Source organism: Theropithecus gelada, chromosome 10 (assembly GCF_003255815.1).
Source record: "Theropithecus gelada isolate Dixy chromosome 10, Tgel_1.0, whole genome shotgun sequence".
Classification (NCBI taxonomy): Eukaryota; Metazoa; Chordata; class Mammalia; order Primates; family Cercopithecidae; genus Theropithecus; species Theropithecus gelada.
In genome coordinates, this window is record NC_037678.1 from 24,724,470 (window position 1) to 24,751,946 (window position 27,477).

Here is a 27,477-nt window from a genome sequence, read left to right on the forward strand (position 1 = left end):
CTATGTGTGTATATATGTATACGTATATATGTATATATGTATACGTATATGTCTATATACACACATTATATATACATATAAATTACACATATATACACACATATATGTGTGTATATATAATTTAATATATAGGCATATATTAAAGAATTGCACTTGACTTGACCTAAAAGTTCTTTTTCGTTCCAGAAATTAAAACGTTTTCTGGGAGAGAACAGCACACGCTGGGCACACGGTGGGGTGAGGAGGGAGAGCATCAGGAAGAATAGCTAATGGATGCTGGGCTTAATACCTGAGTGATGGCACAATCTGTGCGGTAAATCACCATGGCACACATTTACCTATATAACAAACCTCCACATCCTGCACATGTACCCCTGACCTTAAAATTTAAAACAATTTAAAACCACATTTTCATGGGCCCCCAGAACACCAGGCACTGTGCCTCCATGATGGGCAGAGAAGTCAGCTCTGCGCCAGTCACTGGCAGTGCCAAGCTGTCTGGGAATAATTGAGGGATTTGCACTGTGAGCTTGCTCCAGGGAGAGCTGCAGGCATCAGATGCTGTTGCTGCTTCACTGGTTAGACAATCCTGTCCGGATGTAGGCAGAGGAATCCACCGTGAAAGTCTCAGACAGAGGCCTCTGCTGGTCACCATAGGGCGGAAGCTTCTGGCGGCACTCACTCCCTGGATGGTGACTCTTCTCCCAATTTCTTATAAGCCGTTCCAGCTGGACAATCACCCGAAACATTCCATCAAGATGCATCTGTCTACATCTCCAATGACTTCAACGTGCCCAAATCCAATGGTCATTCCTCAGCCCACACCTCATTTGACCTTTCAGCCCCATTTGATAAGGTCGATCCCTCCCTCCTCCTGTGGCGTTCAGGGAGTCACATTCTCCTGGGATTCCCTCCTGCCTCCCTGACCACACCTCGGTCTCCTGCGCTGGTTGTTTGCCTTGTCCCTGACACCTTGACATAGGAATGTCCCAGAACCTAGTCCTTGGACATCTTCTCAGCCAAGTCTCATTCTCTCAGTGACCTCAACCACAGCCACAGGCCTCAGTCTTCTTCTTTCAGACGCACCCGCCTTACTGTCTCTTCTCTGCTGGAAGGGCGGTGCCATGTGGGTGAAGATGTGTGTTTTCTTCACTGATGCATCTCCTGGGCTAGGACAGTGGCCGCCACGTATTAGGTGCTCCACCCATATTTTCTGAATGGACCAAGGAATGAGTGAGGAAGAGCACACATCCTGGCCTCAAAGAGCGTTGGGACTGATAAGATCACTAAGTACATTTACCTTCTTCTTTTTTTTTTTTTTTTCCAGATGGAATTGCACTCTTGTTTTCCAGGCTGGAGTGCTGTGGTGCGATCTTGGCTCATTGCAACCTCCACCTCCCAGGTTCAAGAGATTCTCCTGCCTCAGCCTCCCGAGTAGCTGGGACTACAGGCGTGTGCCATCACACCCAGCTAATTTTTTGTATTTTTAGTAAAGATGGGTTTTCAGCATGTTGGCCAAGCTGGTCTGGCACTCCTGACCTCAAGTCATCCACCCGCCTCAGCCTCCCAAAGTGCTGTGATTACAGGCGTGAACCACCACGCCCAGCCAGTACCTTTGCCTTCTTAAGTGCCTAGTGGTGTGGGGATCTGAGTCTCAGATCCAGACAAACCATGTTTTGAATCTGCCTTTTGACCCTTCTCCTCTGGGTGACCTTGCACAAGCGTTTCTGGAACTCAGTTTGGGAATAATACCCAGCACATAGTGGCCGCTCAATGTGTTCGTTGAATACTTGAATGAATGAAAGCACACACAGGCTCATGCACATTCACCTCTGCACATTGGAGCCTCTGTGCAGGCCTTCTCAGGCCTTTTTCTGCAGCTGAGAAGGATAGATTCCAACACCCAGGCTGGACTCAGGCCCCATCTCCAGCTCGTTGCTTCCTTACCTTCAGTCCCAGCTCCTTTCTTCTCGAAGGCAGCACACAGACGCTCGAGCACCACACTGTCACTGGAGCCCTCTACACGGACTTCCTCATCCAAGACCCAGAAAAGGCCTTTGGCATCCTGGGCACCTCCTCCAGCTGGTAAGCGGACCTGGTGGGAGACCCAGGATTCATTGAAGGGCCCTGATCCCCATCAGAGGCCTGTCTTGGGCTTCTCTTCCCACCGAAGGGGAATGGGAGCATCCAAGTCCCAAGCATCAGGACTCAGAATGTGCCTAACCAAAACCATGCTCCCATTCACCCCAGACTCAGTGTTGAAGCCACGAAACGACAGCAACTGCTCATTTGCAAGCTGTCCAAATCCTGCCTCTGTGCTCACCTCCTGTGTGGTCTTGGGCAACTTACTACACTTCTCTGAGCCTTGTTTCCTCCTGTGTAATGGAGACTGAAAATACCTTCCATGGAGGGCCGTGGTGAGGATTTAACAAGGGGAACCCTCTGGGCATTGCACATTTCTAGATACATACAGGCAGCTGGTCTATTTGTGCACAATCAAACGAGAAAGGATTAATTCTGTCTGCATCGTTTCCTCTAAAAAGTCCTTGTATTCTTTAAACTAAAATCTTGGGGAGGAAAAAAAAAAACAATTTTAAATCTAGCCATAAGCTTCAGAGACCATCTAGTCAACCCTGTAATGGTGCATATGGGAAACTGAGAGAGGCCTGCGGAGTTTAAAGGGCCTCTCTGAGGGCCCACAAGGAGTTGGCACAACCAAAAGAAGGCCAGCAAGTGGTTATAGAGGAAATGCAATATGCACAGTGACCAACTGTCCTACTGTGCCCGGGACATGAAACTTTCAGTGCTAAAGCTGGGAAAGTCCTATGCAAACCAGGACAGTTGGTCACCCTAACTGAGGAATCCACACCCCTCAGAGGCCTGGAGAGGGGAAGGGGGCACATCCAGGGTCTCATGGATGGAGAGCCAAAGATGCAGAGCTGGAACTGGATCCCAGGCATCCTTCACCTTGGCCTTTTTCACTGGGGCTGAAACTGATAGCCAGCCCATGCTCAGAAGGTCCTCAGAAAATAGCTGTGAAGGTTGGGCATGGTGGTGCATGCCTGTAATCCCAGCCACTCAGGAGGTTGAGGCATGAGAATCGCTTGAATCCGGGAGGCAGAAGTTGCAGTGAGCCGAGATCACGCCACTGCACTCCAGCCTGGGTGACAGAGTGAGACTCTGTCTCAAAATAAAGAAGAAAGAAAAGAAAAGGTGAGGGGAGGGGACGGGAGGGGAAGAGAGGGGAAGGGAAAGGAAGGGAAGGGAAGGGAGAAAGAAAAGAAGGAAAGGAAAGGAAAGGAAAGGAAAGGAAAGGAAAGGAAAGGAAAGGAAAGGAAAGGAAAGGAAAGGAGGAAGGGAAGGAAGGAAGGAAGGAAGGAAGGAAGGAAGGAAGGAAGGAAGGAAGGAAGGAAGGAAGGAAGGAAGGGAAGGAAGGAAGGAAGGAAGGAAGGAAGGAAGGAAGGAAGGAAGGAAGGAAGGAAGGAAAGGAAAGGAAAGGAAAGGAAAGGAAAGGAAAGGAAAGGAAAGGAAAGGGAGAGAGAGAGAGAGAAAGAAAGGAAGGAAGGAAGGAAGGAAGGAAGGAAGGAAGGAAGGAAAGAAAGAAGCTGTTTGCAGCCACAGGTCCTGGAGACTACCCTGCCCCCTGCCCTTCCCAGCCAACACTGCTAAATCAGCCCGTCAGGCTCACCCTTTCCCAGGAGAGGCACAGGTGAGGAAGCACAGTGTGGAAGGAAATGAACCAGACAGATGCCAACCAGAAGAACACACTGAGCCGAGAACAGCCAGCTGGGCTTACACAGGAGAGGGCTTTGCAATGATGGGTGCAGCCCACTGTGTGCCAAGAGAAAGTCTGCAAGCCAACTCTGGTCAGCAGGAGACAAGGAAGGAAGAAAAGGACAGGAGCAGCCTGCAGTGTTAGATGGCAGGAGAGATGCCACCAGCAGGGTACCTCCTGTGTGCCAAGCATCATATCAGGTGCCTTATGTGCAATATCTCATTGATGTTCACAGCAACCCAGAGAAAGTAGCATCCCCATTCTGGAAATGAGGAAACTGAGGCTCAGAGAGGTGAAGCAACACACCCAAGGTCACCAAGATTGGACCCAAGCATGGCAGGTTCCATGGCCCAAGCACTTTTGTACTAAAATGTGAAGAGGAAGACAAAAAAATCAAGTGAAATTGTCACAGGCAGTTCTGAGTTGAGTAGAGGTAAAGATGTGGGGTAGCAAAGTGAGTTCTAGGGATGGAGAGAGTGAGGTAAAGACTCAGCTTCCCTCAAACTAACGCCTGTCTGCCCCTAAATGAGTTCAGGGCCCTGCACCCAACATGGTCCCCTGTTCTCCAGTCCCCCAAGGTCCCCAGTCTCTTCTGGGAACAGCACCTTCATTCAAACATCTGACCTTTGCAGGCCAGAGTGGCTGGAGGCCTCTGGCCGTGAGCCCTGAACTCACTTTGGCTCAGGCCTCAGACTCCCAGGCATGGGGCTAGTCTAAGACATAGACTCAGACATAAAGGAGAGCAGCGGTTCTCAACCTGATGACGCTTAAACTTCCATTGTTCAGGCCACAACCCAGACCAATTAACACAGAATCTGGGGGTGGGTCCCAAACATCCACGTTTCCAATGATCCCAGGGTGACTCTAGGTGCAGACGGCATTGACAACTAGTAGACTGAAGACTCAAATCCACGAGCATTTCAAACATGGCCAGCCGGCATCTGAGAGCCTGGGCTGGCTGGGCCCCGTGTTACCTGAGAGGGATTGTGATCCACAGCAGCCACAGTGGTCCCTGGGGAGGGCTCCGGGAGGTCAAACTGCACAGGAACACCTTCCTGGAAAAAAATCGCAGGATTTAAAAGTTAGCGCTTTCAGTGAGCTGAAGAGGGAAGAAAAGTTCTGAAGAAGGAAAAAGCGGAGAGGACTTCCAACACCTCTTGGCCCTTTAAAAAATGGTTTTTAACCAAACACCGCATGTTCTCACTCATAGGTGGGAACTGAACAATGAGATCACTTGGACTCAGGAAGGGGAACATCACACACCGGGGCCTATCATGGGGAGGGGGGAGGGGGGAGGGATTGCATTGGGAGTTATACCTGATGTAAATGACGAGTTGATGGGTGCAGCACACCAACATGGCACAAGTATACATATGTAACAAACCTGCACGTTATGCACATGTACCCTACAACTTAAAGTATAATAATAATAAATAAATTTTTTTTAAAAAATGGTTTTTAAAATTTTGGCAAAAGATACATAGCAAAAAATTTACCATTTTAGTCATTTTAAGTATACAGTTCAGTGGTATAAGATACATTCATGTTGTTATGCATTCATCACCAGCAACCATCTCCAGAACTTCCAGAACTTTCTTCATTTTTTTTTTTTTGAGACGGAGTCTCACTTTGTCGCCCAGGCTGGAGTGCGGTGGCGCCATCTTGGCTCACTGCAAGCTCCGCCTCCCGGGTTCACGCCATTCTCCTGCCTCAGCCTCCCAGTAGCTGGGACTACAAGCACCCGCCACCGCGCCCGGCTAATTTTTTGTATTTTTAGTAGAGACGGGGTTTCACCGTGTTAGCCAGGATGGTCTCGATCTCCTGACCTCGTGATCCGCCCGCCTCGGCCTCCCAAAGTGCTGGGATTACAGCTTTCTTCATCTTTCAAAACGGAATCTCTGTACCCATGAAACTTAACTCCCTGTTTCCTTCTCCCCTAGCATCCTGCTTTCTGTGCCTCTGATCTTGACTTTTCTAAGTAGCTTATGTAAGTGAAATCATATAGTATTTGTCCTTTTGTATCTGACTTACGTAACTTAGCATAAAGTCCTCAGGGTTCATCCAGCCTGTGCCATTTTGTCAGAATGTCCTTCCTTTTGAAGGCTGAATAATACTTCCCAGTAAGTGCGTATCTCGTGATGTGCATATCTCATTTTGCTTGTCCATTGCCTGTCAATTGCAATCCACACGTGGGTTGCTTCTGCCTTTCGGCTATTGTGAATAATGTTGCAGTTTGGTGCACAAATACCCGTTTGAGTCCCTGATTTCAATTCTTCTGAGTATATACCCAGACACGGAATTGCTGAATTACGTGGGAATTCTATTTTTTTTATGTTTTGAGGTCCACCATTCTGTTTTCCAGAGCGGCTGCACTATTTTACATTGCTACCAATACCGCACAAGGGTTGAAATTTCTCCACATCACCCCAACACTTGTTATTTTCTGATTTTTTTTTTAGTAGCCATTATAATGTGTGGGAGGTGGTGTCTCAATGTGGTTTGGATTTGCCTTTCTCTTACAATTTGTGATGGTGTGCTTCTTTTTGTGTGCATTTGTAAATCTTTGGAGAAATGTCTGTTTAATTAATTTTCCCAGTTGTTAATGAGGTTGTTTATTCATCACCTTTTAGCCTTTGTGTGGGAAGAAAAATTGTCAATCAACGCTCCAATGACATTCTGCTCATCATACAGGGTGTCAGCCATCACGCTGACAGCTTTATCAGAAACTGGTAACTCAGTCCACACTTTTAAAATATTTACTGAGAACATAATGAGGCTGAGTGTTCGGTGCTGGAAGTAACAAGTGTAAACTATGAGGAATAATAGTTTTCACAAAAAGGTCACCAGAAGCTGGGTGCGGTGGCTCACGCCTGTAATCCAAGCACTTTGGGAGGCCGAGGCAGGCGGATCACCTGAGGTCAGGAATTCGAGACCAGCCTGGCCAACATGGTGAAACTCCGTCTCTACTAAAAATACAAAAATTAGCCGGGCATGGTGGCAGGTGCCTGTAATCCCAGCCACTTGGGAGGCTGAGGCAAAAGAATCACTTGAACCCAGGAAGCAGAGGTTGCAGTGAGCCGAGATCGCTCCATTGCACTCCAGCCTGGGCAACAAGAGCGAACCTCCATCTAAAAAACAAAAAATTTAAAAAGTCACCAGAAATGTCTGGGAAGTGCTGTGGACAAAGATGTTCATCACAGTATTGTTTACAAAGCCTTGAACTTAGAAATCACCCTGATGTCTATAGGAGAGGAAATACAATCAGATGCAACCACTGCAAGCAGGTTTACTAAGATTTGTAAGTGAAGGGAGGTGATGTGAACAATGTAATACTGTGAGGAAAATGACAGACAACAAACTCATGTGTACGGGAAGATCCAAAATCCACAGACAACATAATAAAGGGAAAATGGTAAAAAAACCAAAACAAACAAACAAAAAAAACCAGAATGGTAACAGTGGTTGCCTCTGGATGGGAGGGCTAAAGGAGATTGTATCTTTAGTTTCTTTGTACTTATATGAAGTTTCCAGTGTTTTAATTAAAAATGTATTACTTTGATAATCAGAAATAAGTGAAATATTATGGGAAAAATAAAATAGCTGTTACACTCTTTATTCTTGTTCATTAAATGCTCAAAACGGCCCCTTTGGGGAGTATGGTAACAATGACCATAAAACAACCCCAGTTCTCTGCACTTTTCTATATCCATACTCTCTGCAGTGACACTGCAGTGCCTCCATCAAGAAGTGGAGCCTGTTTTCCTACCCCTTGAATCCATGCTCAGCCTTAGACCTGTTGTGACTCACTGAACACAGTGGAAGTGATTTTGTGCAAGCCTCAGGTCTAGGCCTCAAGGTCCCCTGCCCACTTCTGCTTGCTCTCCTGGAACCCTGCCCAGCGCTATGAGGACAGCCCAGGCTAGCCTGCTGGAGGATGAGACATTTGTAGAGCAGGGACAAGGCTACCCTAGACAAGGCCTGCCTAGATCCGCTCAAAACCAGCTGATCCCACACGTGAGAGAGCCCCGCCAAGATCACCAGAGCCATCTACCCCAACCTACACCTGAATCTGAACACAAGCTCAAGAACTATCCTGGACCAAGAGAGCTGTCCAGGCCATCCAGACACTTGTGAGCAACAACCAAAGATTTTTTCTAAAACACTACATTTGGGGGTAGTTTATTATGTAGCATTATTATGGCAAATCGTAACTGATACAAAAGTATTATTATCTCTGTTTTCCACGTAAAAAAATCGAGGGTCAGAGAGGGTAAGTGCCTTTCCTAAGGCCACACAGCCAATAAGCGACAGAGTTGGGATCAGACCTCAGGTTTCATCAGCGTCATCTGTTTGAGATCCATTTATGTTGGTGCTTTATTTTTATCACCAACTAAAGAAATGAATGTAACTTCAATACTTATTATTCTATATTATTGAACTGATGAACAATATGGCCATTTTTAATATTCTGCCAGTAGCACTTGTTGCAATAAAAGTGGTCACACCTTCAGGGAAGAAGGTGGGAGTCATATAGGGAACTGAAAATCCTCTCATTTTCACGTGGGTGATAGAGACACACGTATGTTCATTTGGGTAAATTCATTGAGCTATATGCTTCTGATTTATGCCCTTTTCTTTGTAATTTTTTGTTTGTTTGTTTCGAGATGCAGTCTCTCTTTGTTGCCCAGGCTGGAGTACAGTGGCACAATCTCAGCTCACCACAACCTCTGCCTCCCGGGTTCAAGTGATTCTCCTGCCTCAGCCTTTCGGGTAGCTGGGATTACAGGCCCGCGCCACTGCGCCTGGCTAATTTTTGTATTTTTAGTAGAGATGGAGTTTTGCCATGTTGGTCAGGCTGGTCTTGAACTCCTGACCTCAGGCGATCCGCCCACCTCGGCCTCCCACAGTGCTAGGATTATAGGCATGAGCCACTGTGCCTGGCCTTATATTTCAACTTAACCTTTTTTTTTTTTTCTTTTTTCATGAGAAAATAAGGACTGGCAGGATCAGGCCTGTACATGCTTCCTGGTTCACACACAGAGTTCCTCTCAGGTGCCTCCTAGAAGAGGAATTGCTGGGTTTTGGGGTGCATGCACCTTCAACTTTGTGAGAATCATCGTGCTGTGCTGTAGAGGGGTGTGCAGCCCACTGCTTCCACCCACCCACAGGACTCGAAGGACATTCCCCACTCAGGCAGATGTAGACTGACTCTTGCAGGAGCCTTTTGCTTAAGTGAAGCGGGAGAGGATGAAGCAGTCATCCCAAAGAAAGGACAGCCATGGAAGCAAGGCCTGGGGAAGTCCAAGTTCCTTGATGCTTCTGGGCTGCAGGGTTCAGAAGGTGGCGGGGGGAGGCTGGACTGTGGAGGGAGCAGCAGAGGTCTGGGGAGCCAGGCCTGGGGAAAGGGCTTTGTTCCCCAGTGAACCGAACAGGGTGAAGCTGCAGGCTACTGGGGAATGGGAATCCCACACTTCACATCTGACCTCACACCCTCCACGGAGCTCTGGTGAGGGCCCTGCTCCAGCCCAGGCCTACCTCTCGGTATCGCTGCAGCGTGGAGACAAAGGTCCGCTGGTAGAACAGCAGCTGCAGGCGCTCATGGGCGTAATTGTGGCACAGCTCCTCAAAGGTGGCCGCCCGGTCCTTGCCCTGGTGCCGGGGGTTCTGGAAGCCTGGAGAGTCCACCACCATGATGGAGGCCATGGAGAGATGGTGGGAGGAGAAGGATCTAGACAGAGAAGAGGGAGGTGAAATGTCTGAGATGGCATGGAATCTAGGAGCACACTCATCCAAGCCTCCAGTAGAACTGGTTTCAAAACTAAGCTCAACTCTTATAGGCTGTGTGACCTCAAGCAAGCTACTTAACCTCTCTGAGCAGGGGTTTCCCCAACTGTTAAATGAGGATGGGGGTGAGTAGATTTATCCCAGGGACAGCTATAAGGACTAAAGGAATTAAACTGCCTCCCACTGGCCCAAAGTAAAAAAAAAAAAAAAAAATGACTAGCTTATGGTCACCCAGCAAGTCGGCTACCATGTGAAGCCTAGGCCCTCCTTTCCTTTCTTCAGAGGCCTATTAAAATCAAAAAACTATTTTATTTAATACATCAGTTTACAAAATTCTTCCAAGCTATCACCTCCTTGTATTCTCCTGATGAATCTGTAGGGGTGGACAGAGCAGGGATTATTCACATCAAAAATCAGGACTTAAGAGACTTTAGAGCCAGTCATATGTGGGCTTCAATCCTTGGTCTGTGACAGAGAGGATGTGTGTCTCTGAAGAGTTGCCCAACCTCTCTGAGCCTCCACCGTCTCAGCCACCGTCTCAGTTAATGATGGTGACTAGCTCAGAGGGCTGTTGTGAGGGTTGGGTGTGATAAGCTTCCGTGGCCGTGAAAGCAAAGTTTGCCACGTGGTTAGTGCTCAGTAAGTGCCACCTGCTATCATCACCATGAGTATGATCAGCTAGGAGCTTTGCAGGGCCCTTAGTTGAACCTTGGTTCTTCTCTTGTTTGCTAAGGTTTTCCAACTATAATATGGGGATAATAAGAGCAGCCACCACATAGACATGCATGAAGATGAAGTCGGTTAATTCTTGGCAAGACAGACACCTACTAGGTGCTTATAAATGCTGTAGTAGGTACTTTGATCATCAGTGCAGCATTTCACAGACGTGGCCTCTGAGAACCCAAACCTCGAAGCAGCTGCCCTTCACTGGTGAAGGCAGTTTCCTCCGCCAGCAGTTCATTTCCCACTCCCAGTACTCCCTTCTCTAAGCACGCATGATCCCCTTGGTTTCTAGATAATATGTCCGTGGGCTCAGATGGTAATTACTTCGGCAGCGTCAGAGGGACTTGATTCTGTGTCCACGACAACTTGGAGAAACCCGGCTGCTCTGTTGCTACGCGCCAGCCTCATCCCTTTAACAGGATTTCAGAAGCCTAATTATGCTTTCTGCTTTCACAGAGGAGGAAGGCAAGCCTTTGCCTAGGCTCTGGATTAGCTCTGCTGAAAAAACGGCTTCAAGGGTTTCCAAGCATGGGCTCAGTGCCTTGTGCATAACGATAGAAAACAGAGGCTCCTCTGGCCTGCAGCCCCACAGAGGCACATCAGAGGCACACCCCGGCCCACTCCAAATTTCTACCATGTTGCTCCCATCCCCAGCAAGACAATTTTGAAAAATAAATGGATGAGTACAATGTGCTAGGCTATTCAGGGGAACTGAAAGTATGAGATGAGAATGTGGCATTGTGTTTGCATCTCGGTTCTCCCCTTCACGCTTTAGTCTCCTCCTCTGTACAATGGGTCCATGTGAGTACTCGGTGACGCAAAGCAGGTTAAACAATTAGTACAATCCCTGGCCCTCAGTAGACATTCAAAAGTGCTTAGCTTTTATTGTTGGTATTTTTACAAGAATTTGTTTTGTTTTGTTTTGAGACAGAGTCTCGCTCTGTCACCTAGGCTGGAGTGCGGTGGCGTGATCTCGGCTCACTGAAACCTCTGTTTCCCAGGTTCAAGCAATTCTCCCTGCCTCAGCCTCCCGAGTAGCTGGGATTACAGGCGCCCACCACCATGCCCAGCTAATTTTTGTAATATTTAGTAGAGACAGGTTTTCGCCATGGTGCCAGGCTGGTCTTGAACTCCTGATCTCAGGTGATCCTCCCACTTCAGCCTCCCAAAGTACTGGGATTACAGGCATGAGCCACCACGTTTGGCCAGGAAGAGTTATTTAAATTCATTATTTCTTTTAATCCTCACAACAGTCCTTGGGGAGAGAGCTATTGTACAGACGAGGAAAGGGAGATCAGAAAAGTGAACTGATTTACTGACCACACAGCCAGTGGGTGGCCAAGGTGGAAATTAAACCCAGCACTGTCCACCTTAGAAACCCTCTCGCCAGCTGAAAAACTGCCACTTTGCTCAACTGCCCGGTATGTGAATTCATCTGTGCACCTGCAAAAGGCCAACTGTGTGCCTAGGGAAAGGCCCCGTTACCTGTTGATGAGTGAGACCACGGCCGCAAAGAGCTCCTGGTACAGGCCCGAGGCCATCCCCTCCACACACTCCACTCCTGTCATCTTGAGCCCTGGGAAAGAGGACAGAATCAGCATTCTTGGTTAGGGATCTTGCCTGGGGCCAAGGACATCACTGCAGAGCAGCAGGGGCCACTCAGCTTAGAAAATCCTTCTTTTCTTGCCACATCCCTCCACTGCTGAAATTATTTCCCCAGGTTCTTAGGACAAAGTCTAACTGTCCTATCAGGGCCTACAGGGTCCTATGTAACCTGCCCTACCTTCACCCCAGAGTGATCTCCTGCTCATCCCTCAGGGCTCAGCCCAAATGTCACCTCCTCAGGAAAGCCTTCCTTGACTACCACCACCACCACCACTAGGCCAATCCCCAGCTCTACCTTGCTTCTAATAGCACTTCCCATAGCATAATCTTTCTAGTACAGTTATTTTATTAACCTGTGTCTCCCTCATGAGGCTGGGTGTGCCCTGAAGATAGACCCTGTCCCTGGGTTTATTGATCTTTAAATTGCCAGTGTCTGGCATAGAGTAGACACTCAGTAAGTGTTTATGATTCCTTTTCTGGAAAGAAATTTGGCTATTTTGTATTAGAAGTCATAAAATGTTCGTATACTGGGACCTAATCATTTCACTCCTAGGCTTTTATTCTAATGAAACATTCAGAGAAATAAAGCTTGCTGGGGACATAGGTTCTTCCAATTGTTGATTAAATTGGCAAAAATCACTTTTTTGAAATGACTTGAGTGCTCAACAATAGAAAATGGGTTAGGTAATTTGTAGTCTGCCCATACAAAGGAATGCTTAAAGTCAGGTATGAAGAATATTGAATGAGATTGGAAAAGTGCCTACCTAGAATGTCAGGAGGAATATAAAAGCTCAAAAACTATAATTACAGTTGTGGACTCGATTTTGCTCTAACACACACACACACACACACGCATGCACGCACGTATACGCATCCCATTACAATCACCAGCCTTGATTAGGGTGCATTGAACAAAGCAGAGTGAGGAGTGTAGGGGGTCAGATCACAAATTATGTCCCTTAAGTTTTAGTTCCGTCTAAAAAACTGAAAACACAGTTTCCAAATCGGTGCGCACTAGTGCCTGGAGGAGTAATTCTGCTCGTACATTCCAGGCAGCCCACTGCAGCCCCAAAAGCATTTCCCACCCCTCCTCGGAATCCACCCCCAACCTGGGCTGTTGCTAGGCAACCCGCAGCCTCCCAGCCTCTCTCCTAAGCCGGAAGGTCCCCTGCCTGCTTAATGTCTACTCTTGAGACCTCAGCCTGAGAGGTTAACTCAGACTCACAAAGTGGTGACTGCATGTGTCTGTGCCTGTGTGTGATGCGCCCGTCCTTAAGTATGTGTGTGGTGTTTGTGCCTGTGCATATGTGTGCACATGTGTGCTTGTGTCTATGCATGTGTGTGTAGTTGTGTGGTATGTGCATGTGTCATATATATCTGTGCACATGTTTACACACACACATGCCATGCATATCTGTGCATGTGTGTGGTGTGCATGCTTGCAGTATATGTGTGCTGGTGTCTGTGCATGTGTGTGTTCATGTGTGTGATTCTGTGGTGTGTATCTATGCACAGGTGTGCATACACAACTTGTGCTGTGCATATGTGTGGTGTGTGCATGCTTCTGTGAATGTGTGTGTATGTCAAAGAGGAGAGGTAATCTTCAAGAAAAGCACAGCTCACACCAGAGCACAGACCTGAAAGGAGACACAGAGGGCCAGTGGGGTCCAAGTGACATTAGCCCCTATGCTGAAGTCCCTGGAAGGTGGAAGCAATGCCAAAGGTGCAAAGGAGCTCCAAGAGACGGGTCCCAAAACCACAGCTCACAACACTTCTACTCATTAATCCCAAACTCTGTTGTCTCAAGGACAGCAGCTCTTAGAGAGCCCCCAAAGATGCACAGAGGCTGCAGACTTGGGACTCGGCAGATCACATCCTCGGTAAATCACATCCTTGCAGGTACAGTACAAAGTCCTCCTGCTTTTCCCCCATGGCAGTTCAAAACGCCCTTGTTCTTCCAGCTGCTCAGGCCAAAATCCTAGCAGCCACTGCTGGTCTCTGCCCTTCTCTTAGGGCCCACGCTAACACCTCAGCTTGTAAACTAGACCCTGAATCTGTCCCCACCTGCCCCATCTCCACAAGCACTTCCCACCACCTCCTATCACCTGGTGATTTTTATAGGTTCCCAGTGGGTCTCCCTTCTCCCACTCACTCCCCAACCTTCATCCAGGCTGAGCTTCTTAAAGCCAAATCATGCCATCCCCCTGCTGAAGGCACTCCATGGCTTCCCAAGGGTCTGAGAATAAAAACCTTCGTTTATAAACCCTTAGTGAGCTGACCACACCTTGCTCTCCACCCTCATCTTCTCCCATCCGTCCACCTTGCACCAGCCATTCGGGCTTTATTTCCATTCCTCAAACAGAAAGACTAGTCTTTCCCCTACCTAGCAGGTGCTCAGCAAACATGAAATCCAATGGAAATGCATTGGTCCATTGGCCCTGCCCATGGCATCCCCTCCCCACAGCGCGGATCTCCCTGCCAGGTTTCAGCAGCCTTCATGACCACTGAACCGAGGTAGTTATTTGAGCATTAGCATTGACCAGGTAGAAACAATGTCCCTTTCCACCCACGATGGCTTCCCCTGCACCTAACACAGGCCTTCATAGCGTAGGCCCTTAACAAATCTTTGATAAAAAAAAGTTAAAGAATGCTGGTGTATCCCCAGGAGCTGGCCCAGAGGGGGCCCAGCTCACCCAGAGAGGCAGCAGCCTCCTACCTGAGCTGGTTTCCTCGTCCTCGAGGCCCCTTTGGCTTGGCCCAAACGTCATTTGCTGGATGATCTGTCGAAGGTGGTGCTTGAAGGTGGCCGTGTTCAGCTCCTCATACTCGCAGCCGAGGGCCTCGGCTGCATAGTTTGCCCACTCAAACCTCATGAACTGCTTCCGGCCCACTGCACAGGGGACAAAACAGAGGCGTGGCAGTGAGGCCCTGGGCATGGGGGGCTGAATGAACGCCCAAGAGGACCCCGGAGAATCTCAGCACCCTCCCAATCTCCAGGCCAGCCCCCTCAGCAGGGAGCTTGGACAACCGCCCAGGCCTGGACCCCTAGGCAATGGCCCTGGAGGAGTCAGCTTTCCCAAGAGACTTGCTTATCAGACTTCCTTGCCATTTGCATTTTTGCATTACTTACTTCTTCTTTCTTTTTTGCTTTTCTTTTTTTTTTTTTTTCTGAGACCGGAGTCTCGCCCTCTCGCCCAGGCGGTGGCGCCATCTTGGCTCACTGCAAGCTCCGCCTCCCAGGTTCACGCTATTCTCCTGCCTCAGCCTCCCGAGTGGCTGGGACTACAGGCACCTGCCACCACTCCCGGCTAATTTTTTTGGATTTTTAGTAGAGACGGGGTTTCACCGTGTTAACCAGGATGGTCTCGGTCTCCTGACCTCGTGATCTGCCCGCCTCGGCCTCCCAAAGTGCTGGGATTACAGGCGTGAGCCACTGCGCCTGGCCTGCATTGCTTACTTTTTCAAAGCGATTAAAAATATCATGGGGAAGCACTCCAAATGTGAAATTGGGGAATAGTTAGTAAAATTATGATTGATTCGCCCACCCACATATCCATTTACCTATCCATCCAGGCATGCACTATCCCCTGCAAGCCGCCTACCTATCTTTCAACTCCTCATCCAATCACACATCCAACCATCTAACCAGCCATCTGCTTACTCTGTACATGTTGACTGAGCTCCCTCCATGTGACAGGCACTATGTCTGCCACCGAAATCAATGAGCAAGACAAACAAAGTGCCTGTCCTCATGGAGCTTATAGTCCGTTGAGGGAGTGTGACAGTAGACAAGTAAACAAATAGATAAGATCATTTCTGGCCATAAAATTATAAAGTTCCCTCTGCTCTCTGCCAAACAGAAACTAAAGCAGGGTGCTGAGATCGAGAGAGACTGAAGGAGTCGTTTGATATCTATGGTGGTCAAAGCGGGCTCTATCTGAAGTCGTGATACATTAACTGAGCTATGAAGGGTGAGAAGGAGCTACTACATAAAGAACCAGGGAAGTGCTTCAGAGGTTGAAGGAGGAGGCAGTGCAAAGGTCCTGGGGCAGAAATGAGCATGGTGTGTTAAAGGAATGCCAAGCAAACCAGTGTGGCTGGAATGTAACGGGGTGGGGAGAGGAACCAGACGGGATTAAAGAATCAATGGAGAGCCATTCTCTGGACTATTATAAGGCCATTTAAAATTAGCAACAAAGACCCTACATACCATGGACAATGCTTACATTTGAATGCCAAGTGGAAAGCAGATTAGAAAATGATGTCATAGTATGACATCAACTGTGTGAATCATTCTAAACTGCTGTAAAGAGTAATAAAAGGGAAATATAGCTAAATATTAACCATCACTGCTAGGTAAGGGGATTTTATATTTTCCAATTTTTTTTTTACCATGGTTGAGCACTAATTTTTTAATCCATATAAAAATAAATGATTTTTTTTTTTTTTTTTTTTTGAGATGAAGTCTCGCTCTGTCGCCCAGGCTGGAGTGCAGTGGCGCAATCTCAGCTCACTGCAAGCTCTGCCTCCCGGGTTCACGCCATTCTCCTGCCTCAGCCTCCCGAGTAGCTGGGACTACAGGTGCCCACCACTACAGGCGCCCACCACCACACCCACCTAATTTTGTTTTCGTATTTTTAGTAGAGACAGGATCTCACTGTGTTAGCCAGGATGGTATCTCCTGACCTCATGATCTGCTCGCCTCGGCCTCCCAAAGTGCTGGGATTATAGGCGTGAGCCACTGCGCCCGGCTAATAAATGACTTCTTAAAACAAATAATAGTGCCATCCTTAAAACATTTTCACTAACAAATACATGAAAAAATGTTCAACATTACTAATCATCAGGGAAATGCAAATCAATGCAAATCAAAACCACAATGAGGTATCATCTCACTCCAGTAGGATGGGGTGACAAAATACAAAAGTGCTGGCAAGGATGAAAAAAGAAAAAAAAGGAACTAGTAGACACTGTTAGTGGGAATGTAAACTAGTGCAGCCACTACGGAGAGCGGTATGAACTTTCCTCAAAAAACTATAGATAGAACTACCGTACGATCCAGCAAACCCACTACTGAACATTTATCCCAAGGAAATCAGTACATCAAAGAGACATCTGTACCCCAGGTTTACTGTAGCATTATTCACCATAGCCAGGAGAGGGAATCAACCTAGGTGTCCAGTAACAGACAAATGGGTAAAGAAAATGTGGTATATATACACAATGGAATACTATTCAGACATAAAAGAGCATGAAGTCTTGTCATTCATGGCAGCATGGATGGAACTGGAGGACGTTAAGTGAAATAAGCCAGGCACAGAAAGACAAATATCACATGTTCTTTATTCATATGTGGAAGCTAAACAAAGGTTTATTTCATAAAAGTATAAAGTAGAATAGAGCATACTAGAGGCTGGGAAGGGTTTGTTTGGGGCTAAGCAGGTGGATAGGGACAGAGTTGTTAAAGGACACAAAATCACAGCTAGATAGGAGAAATACGTTCTAATGTTTCATAGCATTGCAGGATGACTGTAGTTAACCATAATATATTATATAGATTCCAATAGTTAGAAGGAGGATATTGAATGTTCCTAACACAAAGAACTGATAATTGTTCAAGATGATGGATACACTAATTACCCTGATCTGATAACTATATATGTTTAGAAACACCACTATGAACCCCATAAATATGTATACTTATTATATGTCAACTTAGAAAAAACTAAAAAAAAATTTCTTTCATCTCTTATTTTCCTACAAATGTGTTTCCTTCTTTGAAATAAGAATCACAGCCGCCAACAGAGATTTTTCAATCAATCAGAAAGAGATTATGAGGGCCCAATTCTTCAAGCAGACAGCCTGATGAGCCAGTCTGGCTTATGGCAAAATTAGAAATTTGGAAAAGGACTTTATCTAGGACTTTGACCCTACCCAAGGAGGAGGTCTGGCCCCAGTCACCAAGGGTATTACATCCTCCTACGTGCCAATTACTCTGCACTGGTCACAAGAGCATTACTGTATTATCCCCATTTTATAGACTATGTCATTTTACAGATGATGAAACTGAGACTCAGAGAGGTAACATGGCTAATTTTAAAAAGTCCTGTCACTTTCAAAAATGATGGAGAAGATGATGATGATGATGATGATGGTGACAGTGATGATGATGGTGATGGTGATGAGGGTGATGATGAGGGTGATGATGATGGTGTGATGACGATGGTGATGGTGGTGATGATGATGCTGATGGTGATGATGCTGATGGTGATGATGATGGTGATGACAGTGATGATGATGGTGATGATGGTGGTGGTGATGGTGGTGATGATGGTGATGGTGATGATGCTGATGGTGATGATGATGGTGATGACAGTGATGATGATGGTGATGATGGTGGTGGTGATGGTGGTGATGATGGTGATGGTGATGATACTGATGGTGATGATGATGGTGATGACAGTGATGATGATGGTGATGATGGTGGTGGTGATGGTGGTGATGATGGTGATGGTGATGGTAATGATGAGGGTGATGATGAAGGTGATGATGATGGTGTGATGATGATGGTGATGATATGGTGATGATGGTGATGATGATGGTGATGGTGATGATGATGGTGGTGATGATGATGGTGATGATGATGGTGATGATAGTGATGATGATGATGGTGATGGTGATGATGATGATGATAGTGATGGTGATGGTGATGATGGTGGTGGTGATATGATGGTGATGGTGCTGGTGGTGGTGGTGATGGTGGTGGCGATATGACAGTGTTGATGGTGATGATGATGGTGTCGTGGTGATGATGGTGGCGATATGACAGTGTTGATGGTGACAATGATGGTATGGTGGTGATGATGATGGTGATGGTGATGATAACAGTTCTCATTCACCTACCTGATTTTATTCAACATTGCGTCTTTGTTCAGCTCATGACTTTTACTGTTAAAAAGCCCGTGTTATTGTTCCAGGAGTGACACATGGAAAAAGCTCAGTACTTGTTAGTTGTAGTTATTTATTATTATTATTATTATTGTTATTATTAAATCTTCACAAGAGTCCTAAAAAGCTCTATTATTAATCTCATTTTATAGATTAAAAATCTAACTGAGAGAAGTCACCAGAAAACAGGCTGATACTAAGTGGAAGAACTACATTTTCACCAAAATCAGTCCTTCAGATATCATCTTTTTTGCCATATCTTTGTGACTCTACTTTTAAATGGACTCACTTTTCATTTTCACTTAAATAAATTGTAAACAGAAATATTATCACACTATGTTAAATGAGAATTCATTATCACCTGCCATAAATAGAAAGTAGAAACAAATATTACATAAGCACAATAATGTCATTAGATTCTAATTAAATACGGTTACCTGTGAGCCTGAAGTCTGCTCTCTCTTTGTTAAGAAGGGAGATTAGCAAACATTAGAGAGAGGTGTTAAAGGCTATTATCACTGAATGAGCCTTTCTTCTTCCTGTGCTGGGGATTGAGAGTGAACTAAATAGGAGATGTCTCTCTAGGTAGGTGAGGTCCTGTCCCCTCTTGCTCTACTCCACGCCTGCTCTCTCAACATTTGCAATTGTAGTGACCTTTCTGGCCTCGATGAGCTGGAAGAAGTCATAAAGGAAATTGGCAATTGATATTTCTGAAAAGAAGAGTGGTTAATGGATGCTGGCTGGACTCTCTAAATCCTGCCTCACCTAGGGGGGATATTTGCAGGTGCAGCTGAGATGCATGCTGCTGGTGCAATCCAGGTGGGCACACAGGGAGCTTTGCCAGGAAAAGCATCTTCTACTATCAGCTCCCCGAAGGCTGGCCGGTGCACAAAATCCAATCCCATGGATTCTCCTATCTTTGCTTAGACATGGGTGGTGACCAAATTGTCTTCCCAGGGGAGGTCAAGAACCCTGAGTTGGCACCTGTGGCATGGAGAAAAGGAACTGGGCAATAATATGGGTGTTGGCCCAAATCGGATCTGGGTCCAATTCCTGTTTCTGCTGTTCCTACTTTGTTGCACAAAGCCAGATGCACAGCCTTTTTGAGATCATTTCTGGTGTGTGCTTTTGGTTGTCAGCCATTTTTCCAGTTGCTAGGGAGAAACAGGTCCCCATGGCAGGTGGGCCCACAGTTCCTGCCTTCCTGCCCCATTTCCCTTTCTCACTGCCCTCCTGGTCCTTCCTGGATTCACCTCCTGCATGAACCCTTTGCCCTTGAACACTTAACTCAGCATCTGCACTCCTGCTAAGGTGTTACGTCTAAGAGAGCCCCTGAGGCTGCAGGGACATAGCATGACCATGTTAGCAAGGTTTGGTTGGATCTTCCCTTATTATGGAGGCCAAGGGAAGGCTCTCTAAAAAGAAGACAACAGCCTGGCACGCTGCTCTTTCTCTGTCTCTTCTATTTCCTAGGAACCATTTGCATGTCTGAGATGAGGTCAGCCTCCAGCCAATATGCCAGCAAGGGCGGGGCTGAGTCAGTAATTCTCTCAGTGGCAGAATGGGTGTGAAGCAGGGCAGAGCAGCCGGCCACACAGGTGGGGATCAGAGTTCCCCAAAGGTGCACCTCGTAGCAGCTGTTCTATGGAATGGTCATCAGTATCACTGGGAAAAAATGAATAATGTATCACATCAATTTGGTCAATGCTTGGTTAAATCGGTTTCTTAACTGCAGGACTTCTCAGAGCCTTTAAAGTATATCTTATGAATCTGTAAGAAGGGAAAATTCTGTTCAGATTTAGTTGGCCTCAGAATGCTTTTACAGAATCTCTTGCAGATCTAATGATGCATGAGACAGTGGTTTTGGAAATAGTGATTTAGCTGAAAGAGTGCTGACCTAACCAGTTGACCCTGGGCAAACTGCCTCACCTGAGCCATCTGTCAGGTCACTCCTTCGGTAAGAGGCAGGCTGGGATTTGAACTGAGAGAACAAACAAAAGAGAAATGAGAGAAAAAAGAAAGAAGGAAAGAAGGATAGAAAGAAAGAGAAGGAGGGAGGAAGGAGAGAGAAAGAGGAAGGAAGGAAGGAAGGAAGGAAGGAAGGAAGGAAGGAAGGAAGGAAGGAAGGAAGGAAGGAAGGAAGGAGCAAGAGAGAAAGAAAAAAGAAAGAAAGAAAAAGAAAGAAAGAAAGAAGAGAAAGAGAGAAAGAGAGAGGAAGGGAGGGAGGAAGGAAGGAAGGAGAGAGAGAGAAAGAGGACGGAAGGAAGGAAGGAAGGAGAGAGAGAGAAAGAAAGAGAAGGAGGGAGGGAGGAAGGAGAGAGAGAGAAAGAGAGGAAGGAAGGATGGAGAGAGAGAGAGAAAGAGAGAAAGAAAAAAGAAAGAAGAAAAAGAAAGAAAGAGGAAGGAAGGAAGGAAGTGGAGAGAGAGAGAAAGAAAAGAAAGAAAGAAGGAAACAAAGAAAAAAGGAAGAAAAGAAAGAAAGAAAGAAAGAAAGAAAGAAAGAAAGAAAGAAAGAAAGAAAGAAAGAAAGAAAGAAAGAGGAAGGAAGGGAGGAAGGAAGGAAGGAAAAGAAAGAGAGAGAGAAAGAGGAAGGAAGGAAAGAAGGAAGGAAGGAAGAGGGAGGAAGGGAGGAAAAGGAACAAGGGAAAGTAATGAAACTGCAGTTCCTGAGTTGCTCAAATCCACCTGCAAAGGCAGGTTTTTCCCTTTATGTCAATAGAAAACAAGAGAGAGAGAGAAATAACATAGCTGTTTCCCCCTACACGCCATGAGTTCAATTGCTATCAATTACTGTGGCCTCCTGCTTTTATTAATAACCAAGTTATCTCTCCTTCCAACAATAGCTGTGCTGTTGCTGAATTACTCAACATTATGTGACTTATTTATAATCTTGCTGCATCTGGTTCACTTTTCCTCACACAGAGGTTTACAATTCGGAGGCCTGTGAGGAAGGAGGCCACCTGTAGAGAAGAGATAAGTCTAAAAGGCTGTAGCTGCTACAGGAAAAGGCAATGTTCTGGAGACAGAATGCCGGAGTTCAAATCCCACCCCCATTGCTTAAAGCCGTGTGATGTTGGCAAAGTCGTGTCAACGCTTTGAGCCTCAGTCTCCTCCTCTATGAGATGGGAATGACACAGAATTTACTCCATGGAGTGCTTGTGAAGAACGAATGAGGTTATATCATTCTAAGCAAACTATCACAAGGACAGAAAAACAAACACCACATGTCCTTACTCATAGGTGGGAGACGAACAAGGAGAACACAGGGACACAGGGTGGGGAACATCACACACTGGGACCTGTCGGGGGGGTGGGGAAGGGATAGCAGTAGGAGAAATACCTAATGTAAATGATAAGTTGATGATGGGTGCAGCAAACCAACATGGCACATGTATACCTGTGTAATAAACCCACACATTGTGCACCTGTACCCTAGAACTTAAAGTATAATGATAATAAAAAGGAAGAATGATGAGGTTATACAGGCAGGACGCATAACACACAACCTGCTCCGTACATGTCAACTCTATTATGATCCCACTCGGAGATTTCCACCCTTAAAAATGACAAATGGGTCAGAAAGAGAAACCCCGGGAGAAAATCCAATTCAGGTAGCTGTGGCTTTCTGCCCAGGGACATCCAGAAAAGTTCTATTTTTGAGAACATGGAAAATGTAACCTTCTCATTCTTAGAGGCTAGAACTTCAAATCCATTCCTGTTTCTTAGGGCTCCTTCCAGGTCCTGCTGCCCCCAGCTGCCATGCAGCCCCACAAACCTGGACATATTGTTCCACCTGACTGGGTTTGGAGAAAGTTGTCCAAAGGCCTGGCCAATGTGTCGTCTATAAATTAATGCTGAGTTATGCACAATCCAACATGAATCATTGCCTGTACCTTAACAACTGAGAACACAGCACAGACCACTCCCAACGTTCTGGGGACTATGAGCAGGTGTTTGGGGGAAAAGAAGGCTTTATGAGCAAATCAGTTGGAGCAACATCAAACTAAACTCAGCAAAACAGGTTTCCTACTTGCAGGACTTGTCAGAACCTTGCATATGCCAACATGCATGGGGAATTTACAAGTGGAAGGGAGCCTGTGGGGGGGTCTTTCAAATTAATTTGGTCAAGAAGCTGGAGGAGAAAGATGGATGAGGCATCTTTGAGGTGGTGGGAATTGTGGAAAGAACTGGAAGGTGGTTTTCCCAAGATAATTTCAACCTAGCTGCAAGATCTGAAGTGGAGACATCAGCCTCTGAGCTTCAGTTGCCTTATCTGTAAAATGGAGTAGCTCTTCTCCCATCTGGTTGTTTTAAGAATGAAATAAGACATTGAATGTGTCAAGCCACCTATGAGTGTGTCCCAGAGCAGGTGATCCAAGCTGGGGAGCAGAGTCGTCAGGGAGACCTTGGCTGGAAGATGTCACACGGGGCACCTGCAGGGGCAAAGGCTAAAGAGTGGACCAGCTGCAAGCCTATGCGCCGCTTGCCTGAGGTCAAGGTAGAGCCCAGGACCAAGGCCAGACCTAGATGGTCCCCTGTAATGCTCTTTCCACATTCACATGCCCCTCGCTAAGGCAGGCTGAGCGGGGCCATTCAGCCTATCAGACTGTCCCCTTTAAAGCTATTTCCTGGGTCTGAGGGAAGCCCAAGAGTAGCTGGCATTTTCTGAGTACTCACCATGCATCTGAACCTATGCTAAGCATGTAATCTCATCAATGCAACAACCATACAAAAAGGCATGATTACCAATTCCATTTATTGGTATGGCCATGAACCCTGCAGTTCAGTGTGATATAAAGAATAAGGGTGTGGGATTTAAAGACAGAACTGCTTGGTCCCAAATTGGGCTCTTTCTTTCCCTTTGTCCATGACCTTAGGTAACTTACTTTGCTTCTCTGAGCCTTCACTTACTCATCCATAAAATGGGTATAATCTACCACATAGAGTTATGAAGATTAAATGGAATAATCCATGCAAAGCAATTAAATCATGTCTAGCAGAAGATGAATTCTTAGTAAATATTAACAATTCATTCCATCATCATTGCCATTGTCATTGTTATTGCTAGCATTGCTATGCTTTGCCTCTGAATGACGAGTCCAGAACTCCTACGTATTGGAGTTCTCACTGAGCCATCACTATCTGCCCTCCAAAAAGGGGCGAATAGAGTATTTGGTAATCAAGGTAAAAAGGGAACCTGGAGAGCACCTAGTCCACCCCGTTCGGCAAGTTCTTTCTCCCCACTGAGCCTCAGTTTCTTCATCTGTAAAATAAGATAATACTAAAAAATACAAAAAACGAGCCGGGCGAGGTGGCAGGCACCTGTAGTCCCAGCTACTCGGGAGGCTGAGGCAGGAGAATGGCGTAAACCCGGGAGGCGGAGCTTGCAGTGAGCTGAGATCCAGCCACTGCACCCCAGCCTGGGCAACAGAGCAAGACTCCGTCTCAAAAAAAATAAAAAATAAAATAAGATAATAGCATCTACTCCATGAGATTGTTGAAGTAGCCAAAGCTCTTAGAATAGTGTCTGGATCCAAGCTACTTGGGAGGCTGAGGCATGAGAATCACTTGTACCTGGGAGGCAGAGGTTGCAGAGGGCCGAAATTGTGCCATTGCACTTCAGCCTGGGCAACAAGTGAAACTCTGTCTCAAAAAAAAAAAAAAAAAAAAAAAAAGAACAGTGCCTGGGCGCATGGTAAGCACTGATTAAATGTGAGCTGCTGTTATTATTTAGGAGAGACAGAGGCCCAGAAGAATGGTAGAAACTTTTACAGAGCTACCCAACAAGTGAGTAGCACAACCAGTCTGAAACTGCGGTCCCCTAGGTGTCCTACCCTCCTCACCCCACCTTCCCAAGATGTGGGACTGCCAGTGAGCTCTGTCTTCCAGCATCGCCACTTCTCAGCAAGTATTTTTAAAAAATATTTAATTGTTTACATCCCAAGCAGCCATTCCAGCTTTATGAATAAATTCTACATGCTCAGAGAATGCAGAATAAATCCTTGCCTGCGGCCCAGAATAGACCTGGCTGCAGTAGCTGTCAGGTTGAGAGCCAAGCCACTAGCTGGGGCAGGGCAGAGGATGCAGGGCCTGCAGCCGCGGGAAGGCATTTGGGCGGGATGGGGCAGAGGAGGTGACAGGCCTGTCCAAGGACAGATCGATAAAATCTCCAGGATGCTAGGCCACACGGCAATCCTGTCTCCATTAGAGCCCTTAGGTTCACAGCACCAGTGCAGGGTCCCTTAGGTTGACGCTTTATGATTAGGAAGACAGAGGCACTAGACCTTGCATTCAAAAGGAGGACCCTGAACCTGCTCCATGCTGAATCAAGCCACTGCGTCTTTGCCATTCAGGTTCCTCTGCCTAGAGCACCCTCCCTAATGTATTCTGTTTTCAAGATTTGCTTCAAGGGTCTCTGCCTCTAGAAACTCTTGAGTGGAACTGACCACTCTCAACTTTGGTTGTCTCCTGCCCAGAATTCTTCCCCCAGCATCATCTACCATCCAAGATGGCCTGGGTCCATCTTTCTTAATTTGACTGAAATTTCATCTTGGAAGGTGAGGGTTTATCATCCAATAGGCACAGAGGAGAAGAAAAGAAGGGAGAGGGGCCGGGCGCGGTGGCTCAGGCCTGTAATCTCAGCACTTTGGGAGGCCAAGGCAGGTGGATCACCTGAGGTCAGGAGTTCGAGACCAGCCTGACCAACATGGAGAAATCCCATCTCTACTGAAAATACAAAATTAGTCAGGTGTGATGGCACATGCCTGTAATCCCAGCTACGCAGGAGGCTGAGGCAGGAGAATCGCTTGAACCTGGGAGGTGGAGGTTGCGGTGAGCCGAGATCACGCCATTGCCCTCCAGCCTGGGCAACAAGAGCAAAACTCCGTCTCAAAAAATAAAAAAAGAAGGGAGAGGGAAGGAGGAAGTGAAGGAAAGAGGAGGATAGAAGAGGAAAGAGGGGAGGGAAGGGAAGGGAAAAGAGAGAAGGAGATGAGAAAGAAGCAAAGGAGGAGGGAAGAGAAGGATGAAGAGAGGCGGGAAGGAAAGGAGAGAAGGAAGAGAGAGAGGAAAAAGGAGGGAAGGAGGGAGGAAGCCATACAGGATCAACAGAGCACTCACTCAGGAGTCAGGAGACCATGATCCTAGGCCCCTGTAGCCTCGCTGGGTGACCCTGAGAAAGTCTCTTCCCTTCTCTGAGCCTTGGTCCCTGCCCTGTTCAAAGAGGGGCTTAGGCTGCTGCAGTCCAAGACCCTTTCCAGCCCTTGGACTCTCCACCCATCTGGGATGCTCTGAGGGCCAAGTGTGCGAGTGACTCCTTGCTTTTTCAGCCATGCAGAGAGATCTCTATGGGAACTGGCGGAGCCCTGGCAAGTTGAGGCCATGGGAGGCTGAGCTTGCTTGTCCAAGGCCCTCTGCACAGAGAAGCCCAGGCCCAGCCCTGCAGTTGTCCCGCTTCTCCTGACTCCACAACTCTTCACGCCCTTTCAGAGCTTGTAGAACTGAACAAAGCTGTCGCAGCCAGCTGGGTCCCAGACACCATCTCTAATCAGCACCCTCGGGAAAAACGTAGGGAAAGCAAATATACTCTGGGCTTGGAGCACCTTGTTATAGGGTGAAGCTCACCTCATTAAGGGGTGGAAGCAGCTGGAATGGAGGTGGAGAAGGAAGGGAGAAGCCTCTTAGAATTGGAGGAGAGCCAAGCAGAGTTATGAGCTGCAATCAGAAGCCACCATATGGGGACCCGGTCGGGCTCCTCTGAGCCCTGCATGCTTCACCTAAGGAAATAGATGTGAGCCCAGAGACACAAGGACAGGACAGGCCTGTCTTGGAGGAGAGGACAGACACAGCATCCTCAAAGTGGAAACAGCAGGTCCCTTTAAACACGCCAAGCCTTCCTCAGACTCCCAGTGACATAGTGCATGGCAGACAGATAGTCCACCTTTGTGCCACTTGGGACTGTGTGACCCTGAATTAGTGGCTGCACCTCTCTGAGCCTCAGCTCCTCCACCCACAAATGGAAATGATAACCCTGTAGTACTTACCCCATAGACTTGTGAGGGCTAAGAGAGCCAACCAGCCCATGAGGGAGGTGAATTGGGTGGGTTCATTGAAATGTTAAACATCGGACACACCCTTGACTTCATAGTTCCGCTGCCAGGAAAATGCCCACAACTCTCTGTACACAAGGATGTTCGGTGTGCCATTATTTATAACACCAGAAAAGCAAGAAACAACATGAATGCTCATCAACAGAACTGTCACATACACAGAGGCCCATTCATTCTGGACAGTCCCCTGCAGTTGACAAAGAGAATCAGAAATATCCCTATGAGCCGGGCGCGGTGGCTCAAGCCTGTAATCCCAGCACTTTGGGAGGCCGAGACGGGCGGATCACGAGGTCAGGAGATCGAGACCATCCTGGCTAACACGGTGAAACCCCGTCTCTACTAAGAAATACAAAAAATAGCCGGGCAAGATGGCGGGCGCCTGTAGTCCCAGCTACTCGGGAGGCTGAGGCCGGAGAATGGCGTGAACCCGGGGGGGCGGAGCTTGCAGTGAGCCGAGATCGCGCCACTGCACTCCAGCCTGGGGCACAGAGCAAGACTCCGTCTCAAAAAAAAAAAAAAAAAAAAAAAAAAATA

The 27,477-nt window shown here is 47.0% G+C and overlaps 1 protein-coding gene across 1 annotated transcript in view; it reads right to left on the reverse strand.

The window, feature by feature from the left end:
* MYO18B (myosin XVIIIB) overlaps positions 1–27,477 on the reverse strand; it is a 287,077-nt gene that overhangs the window by 207,719 nt on the left and 51,881 nt on the right. The window contains exons 12-16 of the mRNA XM_025399134.1: positions 14,604–14,777; positions 11,768–11,858; positions 9,311–9,503; positions 4,750–4,830; positions 1,948–2,095 (exon numbers count right to left, since the gene is read on the reverse strand). Of these exons, the coding sequence (XP_025254919.1) occupies positions 1,948–2,095; positions 4,750–4,830; positions 9,311–9,503; positions 11,768–11,858; positions 14,604–14,777 (687 nt within the window). The remainder of the gene's footprint in view (positions 1–1,947; positions 2,096–4,749; positions 4,831–9,310; positions 9,504–11,767; positions 11,859–14,603; positions 14,778–27,477) is intronic.